Below are 16,411 nucleotides of genomic sequence, written 5' to 3'. Positions count from 1 at the left end.
ACGAAGCAAAGTTTAAATAACTGGAAGGAGCATCGTAGAAATACGAAAGGTGAGTAGTTTTATTATGCAATGAACGGCTACGTATATATCTGAATATGTGTGCATACTTAACTGCAAACTTGATTTGAATATCAAGACACATCAGGGTAGTTATGTAAATAAAATTGCATAATACTATGATTACTTACCTGCAAGCAAGAGTATCCTCCATCATGAAGTTTGCTGAAAAAAATCTTGCATATGGTCTAGCACTCAACTTCTTAAACATGTACGGTCGCAAAGACATCGTAGCGATCATCCAAACCACCCAAAATCACTATTTCGCACAAAAGAATTGACCACTTGAAACTATATTTACACATTGCATCATAAAATATTTGGATCAAATCCTCAAACAACTTTTGAAAGAAAGCATCCTAAGTCAGCAAAATATTTGGAGAAAGAGAAACACGCAAAATTGGAGTATATCAACATTGAATGGAGGTACGGACCTGAGAGATCGATCAAACCATCTATGCATCAACGCGGCGTTTGCCTAATTTATGTCCAATGATCTTGATGCTAAGTTAGACCTGGCGGGCACTCCATGTATGTGCAATCACAGGGCTACACCTGCAAGCAAGGAGAACTTAAGGCATTATCAATCCCAATCTACGCCCAGCTGAGTGCATGTTGGAAATTTGAGGCGTGACCCAAATAACATGCCGGCAGTGGCAAGAGAAGAATATGATTGTTTGAAGGATATAAATGGTGGAGGAGAGATCTGGGAGGAGAGGAAAGGACTTGATCGATTTGTGATAAAACCGATGGTTGAGGAGATAAGTGCAGCAGTTTAGAAACCTGGGTTGAAAACAAAAGAAATGGAAGTGGGTTGTCAATGCTGTGATAGTGGGGGAGAGAAAACGGTCTTGTCGTCGTTTGGTTTCTTGGAGTGATCAGCTGCACACGGCAAGCTAATAAAAGGTGGTCTGGACCATGATCTTGTAGAAAATCTAGTGCGTCCAAATTTGATCAAATGACTTCAATTATTCTAGGTGATGTGGCTCATTGTGGAGGCAGCTTGCAAACATTAAATGCACATAGTGGAGATCAATTTTATAGATATTGTAGATATGATCATCGACGAATTCTCCCGCGACATTTCAATTGTGTTTTTTCAGTTTGTCTTTTACGGTTTACTATGCTGCCATGTTACAAAATTATTGTAAGCCACGTTTTCGGGAGACTAAATACAGGTTTTTCGATTCCGAATTTTTCGTTCACTGTTAGAGATGCTCTAAGGGGGTACATGAGCCTTGTCCCGAATTGACTTGTGGTAGACGCCTCACTTAGTCCGGAGACTTCGATGTATGTAGGCCAGAGACTTCGGTCTTGATCTTCATGGGCCGGGGGACTACGGTGTGAGTCGACGAGGCCGGAGACTCCGATGAAGCTAGGCTTGGAGTTTCTTCGGTCTCCTCTTCCATATCTCCGTGACCTCGGTCTTCAGTGCTCGTGGCATCCCCCTTTTCCTCCGTACTTGGCGATGTATTTCTATCATGATCATATGACGAAAGATGAAGTAGCATATCATTCATGAGAGATGATTGTAGGCACGCGTAAAGGAGAAGATTCACCTTAGCGTGATGTGTTGGCGATGACGCACATGATGCGGTGAAGACCAGAAGGTCGAGCTGCATCGACTAAACTAACGAGAGGTTCAAGAATATAACTAAACTAATGTGCCAACTGAACATGGAGGACATAGATATTACGAAAAGATCATATACGGAGTATATTTTAAAAAATAAAATATTTCTTACCATATCTTCTACTAACCGATTTAAAACGGTTTTCACCTGTGTGATTGTGAAATCCGAAAGGTCCTTTCGGATTACCGGGCTGTCGTGACTCGTGAGAGACAGCCTTGACTCATTCGTCCCCTCGCCGGCTTCTCGGTCTGGTCGAGCCGGAGTCCACCTTCCCCATCGGCCGTCATCGTGCAGCGGAAGCCGGCACGACAGGAAAACCGCCCTTGACACGCCGCCGTCTCCTCCGCCTCCGTCTGTCCATCCCACTAGCCCCCTCCACTACCACCTCGCCCCCCTCCCTCCCTGGCCGGCGACGATTACCCAACTCGGACCGGCCGTTCGGGTAAGCCCTCTGCTGCTGCTACCGCGTCGTCCCCTGCAGCCTTCCGCCGCAGCACAGCTGCTCCGATCCGCTCTCTCTGCTCGCCGTTAGCTCAGATCCATTCCCGCGCCCGACGTGCCGTCTCGCAGGACCCGTGATCTCCCTCTGTAGCTGCCCGTGCCCGTGCGATGCTCTTTCTCGGCTGGGGGCGAGTCACGATCTTGTTCCAGCCAATTTCACCATCTCCCGCGATGCGACCTTGTCGTCGTTGAGCCGCTGCTCTGGAGGGAGCTAGTGGTTATGTGGAGGGACTGCTCTCTTGCTTAGGAATTGGGAACTGTTCCCGTCGTCGCGTCGTTCCGTGCTTTTGCGTCTGGCCCTCTTGCTACAAGCTGAGGAATGAATACGTGTTTCTACTCACAGCAAGCTGTCCATTCCCTAGATTGAAAAAACACGCTGCTCAGATTGCAGATTGAACGATTGGCTCAGGTGTCGTCGATCTAATCAATGAAACCGGGGATGCTGATCCCTGTAATCTAAAAAAAAAGATTGAAAGATTGGATTTTCATGGGTTACACACAGTCTTGCGTTGAATTCTTAGTTGTATCTTCTGCCTTCAGAATTTTGTCCAGTTCATTGTACTTGGCTACTTGCTATGTTATCGAGTATTCACGAGTTTTCTTTCTGTGCCTTCCTAGGTTTCTTGCTCATTTCCGGATGTGATTAAGGAAGAATGCTGGACTTGAACATTTGATCCATAGCTGCCAAGGCCCTGTTTTTCCTCCGCTGGTGGTAGCAAGGCTCCATGGCTTTCGGAGAGGAGAGATATGTGAAGTTAGTTTCTGCCCTCTCCATGGACTAAATACTTTGTTGCTTTAAAGAAAAACCTACGTCAGCTTCATTATGGTTTAGAGGAAGTTCATATTCGATAGTTTCCAAAGTTTTTTTTATAAGATCTATAAATCTCCAAAGGTAGTGCTATAAGTAGTTGCAAAAAAAAAAGAACAGTATTCTGACTTGTCTTAGCTGTCATGTTTTTCCAGATTTCAGGACTGGAGGTCAGAGTATTCTGTCAGTTCAGAGAGGGTAATTTCAGAAGAAAGACATAATGCATTTGACTCACTAAAGGATAAGACTCTAGGAGCCTTGTCATTCTTTGGGAACGTTTCGCATTCCGAAAACCTGAACAGATCAACTCCAGAGGAAAAGAAGGCCAAAGCAAGAGTTCTTGATCCTCAAGGGCCATTTTTGCAAAGATGGAACAAGATATTTGTGATATCATGTCTTATTGCCGTTTCTGTGGACCCATTATTCTTCTATATCCCTTTGATTGATGGTGACAAAAACTGCCTGTATCTGGATAAGAAGTTGGCAAGGGTAGCAAGTATCCTGCGATTTTTCACAGATATCTTCTATTTGCTGCATATGATATTCCAGTTCAAAACAGGATTTGTTGCTCCCTCTTCCAGAGTATTTGGTCGAGGTGTCTTGATTGAAGACACATTTGCGATAGCAAAGCGGTATCTGTCAACATATTTCGTGATTGATTTTCTAGCTGTCCTACCCCTCCCTCAGGTACTTCATATGTCATTCCGTATTAACCTGCAAGAGTGCAAGTATATAGCATGATGTGTTTACTAAACCAGCGACAACTAATATGGAACTGAGGAAGTAATTCTGATAATTTTGTTGGGATCCATTAAAACTCATTGTATGCATGCAATTTTGTACTAGGTTGCTCATGCAAAATTACGAAGAAGGCAGTAGTAAACTGTTGCTCTTAGCTAAATTAGGATACTTTTATTAATTTGTTGGACTTAATGGCGCGGAGCGCATTTACATATGGAACATCCATGTAATGAATTGCAGCACTGGGGAATCAAAGCTTTACTGACCCAACAATGAGAGGTTTAGTGCAGCTATGCACAGAATTGTTAAGTGCTGATAAGTTGGATTGACCAGGCGAATGTTAAGTGGGGGCATTCCATAATTAGCATGCTGACTAACAGTTCAGTTGCTTGGTAATTTGGTATGTTTGAAGCTCTGAGGCACATTCAAGGCATGCCAACAAGGGCACATACTTTAACCTATAAAATTGAATAATTAAATGTGCCATTTTTTATTTTGAGTGGAACAATGTGAAAAAGATCATACTTTAACCTATAAAATTGAATAATTAAATGTGTCATTTTTAATTTTGAGTGGAACAATGTGAAAAAAGTCCTATGTATGAATCTCTTTTGTCATAAAGCTTTAAATGACCACATCATTTTCATAACCAGGTATTTGTATTGATAGTGCTCCCCAATCTCCAAGGTTCAGAGGTTATGAAGGCAAAGGATGTATTGATGATTATAGTTACATGTCAATATGTGCCTCGACTAGTCCGAATAATACCACTCTACCTTCAAATCACGAGGTCGGCTGGTATAATTACAGAGACAGCATGGGCTGGTGCTGCTTTTAACCTTTTAATTTATATGCTCGCTAGTCATGTAAGTTCTCTACTCGTTACCTAGTAAGAAGAATGATAGTTAAATTATTGCTTTTTTTTCCTTCTCTAAAGTGAATTAACATCTTCGCGTTCTGAATCCATGCTAACTGGAGTCTGTTGTATCTAGTTTTTTTGCATTATATTTATTCTTCGCGTTCTTGAAAGAAAGTTCTTGAATGAACTTCAGTTTTGAGCCCACATCAACACAGCTAAAAATAATAGGTGCATTTGGGAGATTGTATATAAAAAAGTTCATCCTAGATTCATGATCATTAGATTCTTTTTGTTAGCTTTGACTTCTCTTGGCTGTGCGCTCACAAAGCACATGGACAATGTTTTCTAGAACATACTGTAGCACGTATTCATAGCACAGACATGAAATTGTCAGTGAGACACATCACTTTGCAAATCATAAGCCCATGTGTATTGGGAGAATGATGGTAACATTTAATACTATGTGCAAATCAATCCTTGATTGCCACTTGATTTCTTCATGTAATTTTCTTTTTGAAGGAGCAAACGTGCCCAAAACTTTGCATCGTGTAAGATACCTAAACTATATATTTTTTAAATGTTAGCAAGTGTATTCTAAAAGAAAGCTGCTTGCATGAATCACCCTTTTCTATTTAAACCTTGAATATTCGATCTGATGCTGAGCATATTATCCAAAAGCAAGTACTTGTTCACTTAGAAATGTCATACCTGAGAACTTTGTGATTTTAGACCAGCCTGTATGCTACTGTCAATACACATATTAGCCATACTCAAGATATTTCTAACTGATGTGGTAACTGCTTGCAGGTATTTGGAGCTGGTTGGTACCTTCTTTCCATTAAGAGAGAAGACACCTGTTGGAGAGATGAATGTAATAAGAGAGGCCATGGTTTTGCATCTTTATATTGTGGGAGTACCAAAGCTGGAGAGAATAATTTTTTAGCAGATGTTTGTGCGATAAACGGTGACGCCGATATAGACCCAATATTTGGAATTTACCTACCGGCTCTTACAACTGTGTCACAGTCAACGAGTTTCTTTGAGAAATTTTTCTACTGCTTTTGGTGGGGTCTGCAAAGTCTAAGGTTAGCCCACCCCTCCCCCAACAACCACACACAGTTTTCTTGTTATCAGTTTTCAGTTTGTGTTCCACCAAGGAATGTTGAATTGAGTTAGATATTGTATTTATGTATTGATTTACCTACTGCAGCTCTCTTGGTCAAAATCTGAAAACAAGCACTTACATATGGGAGAATTTGTTTGCTGTTTTTGTCTCGATATCGGGTTTAGTCTTATTCGCACTCCTTATTGGTAATGTGCAGGTAAGTCTTTAACATGGATGCCAGCTTTATTATGTATTACGTCTATTGTTGGAGTAAGTTGTATTAATTCATTACTGCAACTAGATTAATACCCACGCGTTGCTCCGTGATTTTACTGGCACATATGGGTCTTGATGACAACTAAATAAATCCAAAATTATCAATTGTATTATATAGTGGATTTGGTAAACAATGGAATAAAACATGAATGAAAATGCACCTTTGAAGTTATACTCTGTGTAAACCTTGGGAAGGAAACAGAGAAAATTGATGCAAAGCCAACATATATTTTACATGATATTGACATTCAACTGAAAGAGCAAAGAAAACATTATTAATTTACAGGGGATGGAAAATAAAATCCTACCAGGCAAATGAGGAAACGCATACATCATTGTTGGCCTTGGGAAAATATTTACTGGTTGCTCTCATGACCAGATAAATATGGCTCAAAGAGCACCAGTATGGCCACAGCCAGTAGCAAGAAAACACCCCTGAGGAAGTGTTGTGGCATCAAACTTGATGGTGGATAACAAAGCCATATGTAATAAAAGAAGCTGAAAACTGATCCCCTTTGTATGCACCCACAGTACACCAAATTAAATGTTTCCTTGTAGTCGATCCAGACATTAGATGAATTGAGTAAAAAACCTCTGAAAATTTCTTGCTTACTTGCTTAGTAGAGCCATTCAGGCGAACATCTCTCAGGCATCCCTCTAACAGAAAACAGAAAAAGAATGAGAAAAGGGTATCTCTCTGCCTTTCGTGGATGCATTTTTCTACATGCACCTACTGAAGTTGTACAGAGAGAAGCAAGAAATTGGAAGAGGGAACAGCAGCAGATGGAACCACAGATTGCTTCAACGGCACCTAGTGGATGACATGCATGTTGATGTTTTTGGAACCCCTTACTATACAGAAAACAGGAGAGAAGAAGATGTTACTCACCCGGTCACTCGAGTATTAGCATTTTGTTCAGGTCCCATTCGAATTGCTGTTGCAGCTTTGACTGTCCCAAAACCGGTGGACGGACATGGATCATTCATGGGCGCCGGAGGCGGGTGCCCCTGCCATGTGAACGAATCGGCAAGTCAAAGAGCTACAGGTACTGAAGCCGATGAAAATAGAACGAATCACAATGGGTTGAAGTGTTGAGGTTGAGATGATAAGATGGGAGGGAAAACAAAAGATTAGACAGGTGAATTGGAAGAAGGCAAGCAACAGACTGAAACTGGAGAAGAATACAAATAGCCGGGGACTTAACCCCTTCATATGCCTGCATCGAATTAAATCTTGCGCTCTTCAGTAAAAAGTAAAGAAAGTTATTATGTTTTGTTTGCCTGAGCACTGCCACTATGGTACAACAGGATGGACGGTTGGACATGCGAATCCGATGGTTGTGGTTAAGTGATGATGTGGATATGCTGCATGTGAAGATAGACAACTTAAATAATCTCTAGTGGAGTTTTGCTTTATAAGAGATATAGATAAATATGAAGTAATAAGTGCAAAATTGTGCCTTTCTCTGGCATGCTAAAAGCACACCACAATCTAATGTAGGACGTATTTCCTCTTATGTGTAAATCTGGGCACAGCGCTAATTGGCTTTACATGCGGCCTAGGCTTCAACAACACAAGCAGAATTAATGGCAGCGAGTAACGAGGGTTGTGGGTCGTGGCAGTTAATTATGGAATTTGCTGCGGCTACGAGAGGAAGGCAGAGAATTTAGGAGGAAGTTACAGATTTATGAGGGGCAGGTTTGGAAAGTAATCTCGCTGTGTGGTTCTTAATCGTCGCACGGATCTTTTTAGGCCTTGTTTACGTGAATGGAGGGAGTACTGAAATGTGGTAATGTAGTGTGCATACTGTTTAGACATTCCTTTCTATGCACAAATATGAAGGTTTTTAATGAATTTACATAACACTCTTGCAATTTTTTTATGTAGATTGCGTTACCATGTCTTAGAGTTAGTAGATGAGTATACCTAAGTAATAAAGAAGTATATGAAGTTCGTTTAGGTGGTGTAAGAGACATGGAGTAACAACACCTATATTCATTTGATTTTAGTCAAATGCTTCAACAAATGTGAAATGAAACTGTAGTGGAGAGCTTTGATTTTTCATCCATAAAGCTCTCAGTATGGTAATTGATAAATACTAGGTGAACATAATGATTTTCTATTTTTCTTTATCCAAATCCATGGAAGTTAGATGATCGAGTGGTACTTTGAGCAATATTTTCCATAGAAAATAATAATTTATATCTTGCTGTTGTTCTTGTCTGAATCTGCCAGTTTGTTTTACTATCCATCGATTAGTTATTATCTGGAAAGGCCTTTGTTAAATACGTTCTGCTAATCTTGCTAACATGGATCCAAAATAAACTCTTTTTAAATGCATGCAGTGGTGGTACCATTTGCCTGAAACAGCTAGCTCCATAGGCTATTTCGTACTTCTGTAGCATCAGCTATGAAGAGTTGACGTGTCATTGGCATAGGCGTGACCATTACCAGGTTCACGATGATGCTAGTTTTTGATTATTATAGAGTCAGGATTTGCTACCCAGCTTCGTTAATGTGCACCCCCAGATTTAGCATATTTTGTGTCAATACACTATGCAACACTGTATTCTCCATAATGATCTAATGACTATGTCTAGCTTATACTTGTTGAAATATATTGCTCATCCTTCTCCATCAGTTCGGACTTTTGGATGAACTGGCTGATGCACGCAATTTAATACTCCCTCCGATTCAAATTAGTTGACTCCACTTTGTCTACATACGCATGTATGTAGTCTAGAAACTTAACTAAGTACATACGAATCTAGATAAAATTGGATCAACTAATATGGATCGGAGGGAGTATATGGTATTATAGCCAAGAGGTGTCGAGTTTAAGACCTGGCCAACACACTATTAAAAAGAATAGTTGCGGCCTACATCGATCCCACTGAGTAGTTTTGAATATTGCCCACCCTTCTCCATCAGTTCGGACTTTTGGATGAACACGGTGCATGAAACTAAGTAATACTAATTCATTTCATGCATGCTATGCATTGAAAAAAAATCACAATTATGTGATATCCGAATCTGAACTGCATTGACCATGTCCTAGACAGTAGACACAGAACATCAATCTTTAACACCTTTGACTGTTTGGAGGGTTTTTCATAAAGCTATAGTTACTTCTGTGTATCCAAATGTTGATTCCAAGGTACCTAGCTCCTTGAAGAAGAGTTTTTTTTGTCCCAAGCTTTACAATGGGCCAAAGCTGACATACCAAAGATATCTAACCTGCAGCTCCAGGAGATATTAATTGAATTTCAGCACTTAATACTGAATGGTGCATTCATAAATATGATATAAAGCCATCCTCTACCATCTGTCCGCCGCAGAACACACATTTTGCATCAACTTCGAAATTCTTCAAGTACCATATATCAGTGTTATATTCGAGTACCAGACATAAGTCCAAGCCCTCTAGCAAGAGTCTAGACTAGTAGCCTTTACAGTAGACACCATAATCATGATAGCGGTTAACAAGAACTGGTACTGTAGCAACTTGATTATTCTCAGAAAAACATGGTATAACAGTAATATGAGATTCGGCAACCAACAAGTTATAACTGATCTGTTCTCTTTCTTATGTATCATCATTTCTGATTTCACTTTAGAGTGGCTCCTGATTATTTGTCCAGTGTGTATTTGTTATTATATATGTAAAGACATAAGTACATTTTAAAAGTGTAACCAGGAACTAGTATTTTAATTACAGTATATATTTACCAGAAACAAGTATTTCAACAAGTCCTAATTCCTTCTTTCGATTTTGTAGACCTATTTACAATCAGCCTCTGTGCGTATAGAAGAAATGAGAGTGAAAAGGCGCGACACGGAACAATGGATGGCACATCGCCTACTTCCTGAGAACCTCAAGGAGCGAATACTGCGTCACGAACAATACAGGTGGCAAGAAACAAGAGGAGTTGATGAAGAGGGCCTTCTTATGAATCTTCCCAAGGATCTTAGGAGAGAGATAAAACGACATCTTTGTCTATCACTTCTCAAGAAGGTATGTTCTCACATCTTTTCATTTTTAGGGAAATCTCATACTATATTCTTACATGGTTCTACTGTATTTTATTATAGCTTGATTATCCATATCCAGTATTACATTTATTGTCGGGAGTCACACACACACACACTCACCATCCCAATGGAAATATACAGAACCATACCAATGCAAACTTTCCATTTTTGAGAAATGCCACCAGATGTATCAGTGTCATGTGATGTGAGACCTGGACCCACTCATACTCACATCCAACAGTATTTTTCGAAACTTTGCAGTGGCATGGTTCCAGTATTCCCATTTCCAGTGCTGAGCTCTACATGCTCAGCTGTACAAACTGTATCAAATCATATGCGGAAAATTGGATATTCTTGACACCTATGTCCACCTGTTGCATATGCAGTAGAATTAGTGAGGTTTTTAAATCACACAGTGAAAGCTCCAGGTTTGACAGTTAGTTAGGTCTCTCGGCTTAGCCCTTTTCCACTGTTTGCAGGTTCCTATGTTTGAAAACATGGACGAGCAGCTCCTGGATGCGATGTGTGATCGTCTAAAGCCCATGCTGTACACTGAAGACAGCTGCATAATTCGAGAAGGAGACCCGGTGAATGAAATGCTATTCGTCATGAGAGGATATTTGGAGAGTACGACAACAAATGGTGGGCAGAGCGGTTTCTTCAACTCCAATGTTCTGAAAGGGGGAGACTTCTGCGGTGAAGAGCTCCTCACTTGGGCTCTTGACCCCGCTGCAGTTTCGAATCTTCCGAGCTCAACCAGGACAGTGAAGACGTTGTCTGAAGTGGAAGCCTTTGTTCTGAGGGCCGATGACTTGAAGTTTGTGGCCACTCAGTTCAGGAAACTCCATAGCAAACAACTCCAGCACACTTTTAGGTTCTACTCACAACAATGGAGAACCTGGGCCGCTTGTTTCATACAGGCAGCTTGGCACAGATATTGCAGAAAGAAGTTGGAAGATGCTTTGTTTGAGAAGGAGAAGAGGTTGCAAGCAGCGATCGTAAGCGACGACTCCACCAAGCTCAGTCTTGGCGCGGCACTGTATGCCTCGCGTTTTGCTGGCAACATGATGCGGATCCTACGGCGTAACGCCACCCGAAAGGCTCGTTTGCAGGAAAGAGTGCCTGCAAGGCTGCTACAGAAGCCGGCAGAACCCAACTTTTTTGCTGAAGGAGAGTAATTTTTCTAAGAAGACAGTCACGGTCCAACTGGTAAAAGTTTGCTCCTGCACCACAACTCACCAGTTGACTCAGATTTATGATTGGATGTTGTACATAGATATCACTTGGTTTAAAGCTTTGTGGTTTATTTGATGTATAATTCAACGTGTAATTGTTTTTTTTTGTTGTCTGTACATGTGCTATCTTTGTATACGGAAAAACGGGATGCATCTATTATAAGCATTCCACACTGCATTCGTACCACATAGTATTCAGGAAATGGGAATTTGTGTAAATGTGAATGATCATTTATTCGTCCTCAAACCCTGCAAGATGATACGACAGCATACATTCTTGTATGGAACTACGGAAGGGGTCAAAAGTGGGAGTATGATGTGGCACCCTAAAAAAAAATGTATGAGATAGATAATCTGCTGGGGGAGAAAAAAGGCCTTTGGTCTGTTTTTTGACATTGGGGTGAGATTGGTTGTCTTGGTGAAGATGCTCGTTCGGAAATAAGTTGGGAGAGAAATTGCTCAAACGTGATCCTTTAAGTGAGAATGCCTTTGCAAATAAAGGTACAGGGATCTTACAGTTCTCGCATATATGCTGCCTTTGAAGCTTTGAACTCTGCCTTTTAAGGAGACTTTGAAAAAACTAACGGAAGTGTTGCTCTAGGGAGGCTGCAGTAAAGGGTTAACCTCATGCTGGCCAGCGAGAGAATAAAAAGTCGAGGCCATCGTCTGAAGCATCTCTCTGCCCATTGTATGTTTGATTTCTCCAACCCGCCATTTTCAAGAGGGCATCGCTGTCCACCTTTCCTCTTCCCGCTTTTCCACCCCAAGTGTCCATCTCTCACACACGAGTCTTCATCCAAAGGAAGAACTGGGCATATATGTCTCCTGAACTTTTTTGTCTATCTTTTCTTTTGACACTCTGCATGACCATCTTTTGACCTTTAAGGTGGCATCCGAGTCTAGATAATCATACATGCATGAGGAACCAATTAGGGCATATACAATGGGGGCTCTTAGAGGAGGCGCTAGGTTGGTTTTCCTGGCCGTTAGGCCCAAATCCCACTCTATCCTGGGATTCCCTCTAGCATCGACGCAAAGTGAAGCGCCGGCGCTAACCCTTTCTTTCTTTCCCTCGACAGCCTGTGTTGACTAGTGACTAGTGTTCTGATTAGGCAAAAATAAGCGCCAACGCTTAGCTAGATATATCTACAACTAAAATTTATGTAGATATATTTGTATCAAAATAAAACTAAGACACTTATTTTAGAACGAAAGTAGTACGTAACATGGCATACTCATGCGACACAAATAGTGCTAACCTGCCATCAAATCGGCCAAGTAAAGCCCATGCTACAATCTCCAAGCGTCTGGACTCATAGTCCGAATATACCACGTTGGGCATGTACAATAGGGCGATGTCGGCCCTTCTCTTAAAGCTACCACGTAGGATTTTTTGTTGAGTTAGAGGAGAGAGAACAGAGAAAGAGAAGGTTGCATTCTCTTAACTAATGGATGATCCTTTAGAAAATAAGAGAAGTCAAGTTCCATCATTGTATCACATATGTTCCTCTAGCAACATGATTTTCTACCAAATTTTATTAAGTTCTCATTAATTGTAAGGGATGACAATAAAAGTGAATGCATTTACACGTTATAGCTATTGCCTTCTCAAAATGACGTGGATGGTTAAGGGAAGGTATGACTTCTCTAGTACTATTGTACATGCACTCTACATCATCTAGAGAAAACAATACATATAGTTGTAGTTCTGCATTATATTTTTTGTCATCCTTACGAGAATCAATTGTTTTCCAATAACATATTAATTTGCTAAGGAAATACATATGGTACAAAGCATTAAATAGCCTTATCTTATTTTCTAAGAGATCATTTCTTAGCTAAGTGAAAACAAGCTTCTCTTTCTTATTTCTCTCTCTTCCAACTAAGCAAAAAATCCTAGGTGGCATAAATAATGGAAGGCTGACGACATCATAACGTGATGGCCAAGGATTGAACATTTCGAAAATAAGGCAAATCTAATGTTATTGGCAGGTATTGTAAAGTATAGTCTTTGGTGTGAAAAGGCTTTCCACTCTTGTAATTAAGTTGGATGTCTCATTTCATCAGCTTTCTATATAAATTGTGTTAGTGAAAGGACGAGATGTCGCCTACGTGGGAGGGAATAGGTTTTTAAAAAATAATTACGAATTTGTATTGTAAGAATGCGGAATTAAACTAACGTTTATTTTACAAACATAAAATCTAAATAATCTAGGCTCAACTACATGCACCAACAATAACTTAAGGTAAGAAATATAGCACAAGATATATATAGCACACATGATAAAAGGATATAAGTACTTCAAGCATGAAGGCTATCACAAGGAACTAAACTCGGGTATAAAGATAACTGGGGGCACGTGGATACGAAGATGTATTCACGTGTTTCCTCACACGAAGTGAGGTACGTCACGTTAGAGAGATGCGGGCTACCACGAAGGTCTCCGAACGCCATGAAGTATCACCTTCTTCTCCAAGCAAATTCCACAGCGGACAAAAACCTTTTCCTTATGGCTAGCTTTTCCTCCACTCTGGAGATGGCAAGCTTTACAACCACTTCACAAGGTCCACGAAGGAGAAGCCCAAGCCTCTTCACAATCTTCCATGAAGCGGTCATCAGAGCACCAACCGCCAAGCCAACTAGGAGGTCACCCTCCAAGAGTAATAAGCTCACGGTCTCTCACTCGAACAAATCGTAATGGAGAGCTCAAACCATGCAAGGATGTAAAGCAAGAACACGAATGTGTTCTAATCATTCATACTCAGAGGAATTAGAGATGAAGAACAAAGGAGGAAATCAATAAATGACTCCAAGATCTAGATCCCAAGAGTTTCCCTCACATAGAGGAGGAATTGATTGGTGGAGATTATATATCTATATCCCCTTATAAATCCCTCAAGAAGATGCAAGAATGATAGGAGTGAAGGGAGAGGAAGTAAGCTTTTGAGGATCAACAATGGAGTATAGAGAGAGCTAAAGGAATGATTAAACTAACCTTCTCAAGGAGGAAGAATGGCTATTTATAGTTAAAGGAAGAAAACTAGCAGTTTGAGGAGAATTTTCCGACCCAATCCAGTGGTAAGTTCGGCGGTGCCGATACCCACGCCGGATAGTCCGGCGCACAGGCCGATGAACCGAAACACGCACATAAGGCTAGGCCGACTCAGTTTGGTGCACCGGTTTCCTCACCGGTTTGAATCCGACGAGCCGAAATGAATCCTGTAGCCGCCAGAACAACCCTCGGTATAGCCTTATAACATATACCAAATCGGCGGCTTTTGGTTGATCCCGGAGGTGAGCCCGGTGGCACTTTTTTGCATGCCAGTTTTGCAGACTTCCTTCAAAATGCAGTTTTATCAAAAGAAAAGAAAAACTCTCACGATGTTCGCGGACTTCGATTGATATGAAACCAATTTTGTTGAAAATATTAGGAAAAATAGATCACAACAAAAGGTGGAAATATTAGGAACAAGCTAAGGATATTTTTACAAGAATTTAGAGGTGAAAACTGTCCACATAAGAACCGGTAAACACGTCCAAACTGAAAACGCAATAAAAGATGCATACAAATTTCGTTTTCGATTAACTTGAGCTTGTTGAAAAGCTAACAAGAAGCTTAAGGACCTCACATAGAGAAATACCTAAGAAGCAACAAGAATAAGAGAATGCAAATTATGCAAATGATTGAGCTTCCTAAGACAATGTCATCAAGTAACCCAACCTAAAATCCCTCTTGATAGTGCATCTATCTATTCTATAACCCGGTCTTCCAACAACCACCTTGAGACTGGTTAAAGGAGAACTTAGTGAGGACATACCTTTGCCCTGTCTCGCTTGACCTTGATGATAACGCTTCATTCTTCATTCAAGACAAAATGCACCACTTGATCATTGTTGCTTCATGAAGACTCGCAATTAGTTCTCCCATACACAACTATGGGATAGCTTCATTAAGACACATCGTCACATGTCCATTATCACCAAATGAACGACAAGATTCAAGCATATGTTCTTCTTGAGAAGCCCATCATCTTGAACTTGTCATTCTCAACCTTGTTGACGATCACTATTTGGTGTCATCCTCTCATGAGCTACATGAGATCTTACATTTGGTGCATAGGCATTAAAATATACCTAACCCACATAGATAACACAAAGACGCATAGAGTTAGTTCATGAAGCATAATTGAAAAAGCTTAATATACCACAATATCCAATGTGGTATATTCTTTATGCTTCATGGGTTGGCCAACTTGTAACTAATCTTTGCTTCTAGTCTTGGTCAACCATGTATCTCTTCATGTTCTATCATAATATCTTGATCATCCATTGCTTAACACGTAAGCTAGATCATGGCTAAATTGAGTTCCACATAAAAAATCCATCTTCATTCTTTTTCTTGATCATATTGTATTGATCTTCTCTTAAAATCGATGATCTTGATGCCAATACTCAAGGTATATCATTATCTTCATGTCATCCAAACTTGAATCCAACACATAGACTACAAGAATTACATATAGAATATTCCTTTATATAAACTAAATGAAAATATTACTCCATAAGGAATGTCGTTAATTACCATAAAACACGTGGGAGAAATGTACCTTACAATTACATGTTGTAGTTAGTCAATCCATGAGAAATAATCCAAATATAATTTTTATGACATCTCTTGCAAATTCTAGCCATTGTGTGTCAAAGGCTTCCGAAGCCTCGCCATTTCATCAACTTCATCGCCTATCGTAGGATTTCTGTTTAACTTGTGGCATGTGATGACCATAACCATGAACAAATCAAGTACACTATTCTAACCGAAATATTTTTTTAAATTGTTTCATTATGATAATTCAAAATGGCACCATAAATATCGAACTCCCAACATGTACCCAAACATACTATTCGGTAGTACTAGACATAAGAGACGTGTTAAAGAAGTTTTCTATGGGAGACGAGAAGATGTGCGTACATTATCCTTACTATCCTTTGTACAAAATGAAGAAATGTATCCCGATCCTCCTGAACCCACTTTCAACCCTTGCCATTTATGTTTTTGTTGATCTTTATTTTTTCGTTCATGATACAACCTTGATGGTTTTTTTAAAATTAAATCCTGTTTTTATTACATGAAGAGAAATTGAGATACCATATAATAGGATAC

At 40.2% G+C, this 16,411-nt stretch overlaps 1 protein-coding gene across 1 annotated transcript; it reads left to right on the top strand.

Moving 5' to 3' along the window:
• The first annotated feature begins 2,002 nt into the window (after positions 1-2,002).
• LOC124692202 (cyclic nucleotide-gated ion channel 1-like) lies at positions 2,003-11,480 on the top strand. Its single transcript, XM_047225525.1, has 8 exons — positions 2,003-2,133; positions 2,811-2,946; positions 3,156-3,687; positions 4,395-4,607; positions 5,408-5,685; positions 5,811-5,922; positions 9,761-9,997; positions 10,494-11,480. The coding sequence occupies exons 2-8, from the start codon at positions 2,918-2,920 to the stop codon at positions 11,190-11,192; spliced, it is 2,100 nt and encodes a 699-aa protein (XP_047081481.1). The 5' UTR covers positions 2,003-2,133; positions 2,811-2,917; the 3' UTR covers positions 11,193-11,480.
• The last annotated feature ends 4,931 nt before the right edge of the window (positions 11,481-16,411 follow it).

This window comes from Lolium rigidum, chromosome 2 (genome assembly GCF_022539505.1).
Source record: "Lolium rigidum isolate FL_2022 chromosome 2, APGP_CSIRO_Lrig_0.1, whole genome shotgun sequence".
Taxonomy (NCBI): Eukaryota; Viridiplantae; Streptophyta; class Magnoliopsida; order Poales; family Poaceae; genus Lolium; species Lolium rigidum.
The sequence above is the reverse complement of the archived record's forward strand: the minus strand, read 5'-3'. Positions and strand labels throughout refer to the sequence as shown.

Excerpts from the sequence above, each read along its gene's own strand:
- LOC124692202 (XM_047225525.1), top strand. The coding sequence starts at position 2,918 with ATGGCTTTCGGAGAGGAGAGATATGTGAA. Across the intron at positions 5,686-5,810 it reads TGGGGTCTGCAAAGTCTAAG|CTCTCTTGGTCAAAATCTGA; the intron begins GTTAGCCCACCC and ends TACCTACTGCAG. Across the intron at positions 9,998-10,493 it reads GTCTATCACTTCTCAAGAAG|GTTCCTATGTTTGAAAACAT; the intron begins GTATGTTCTCAC and ends CACTGTTTGCAG.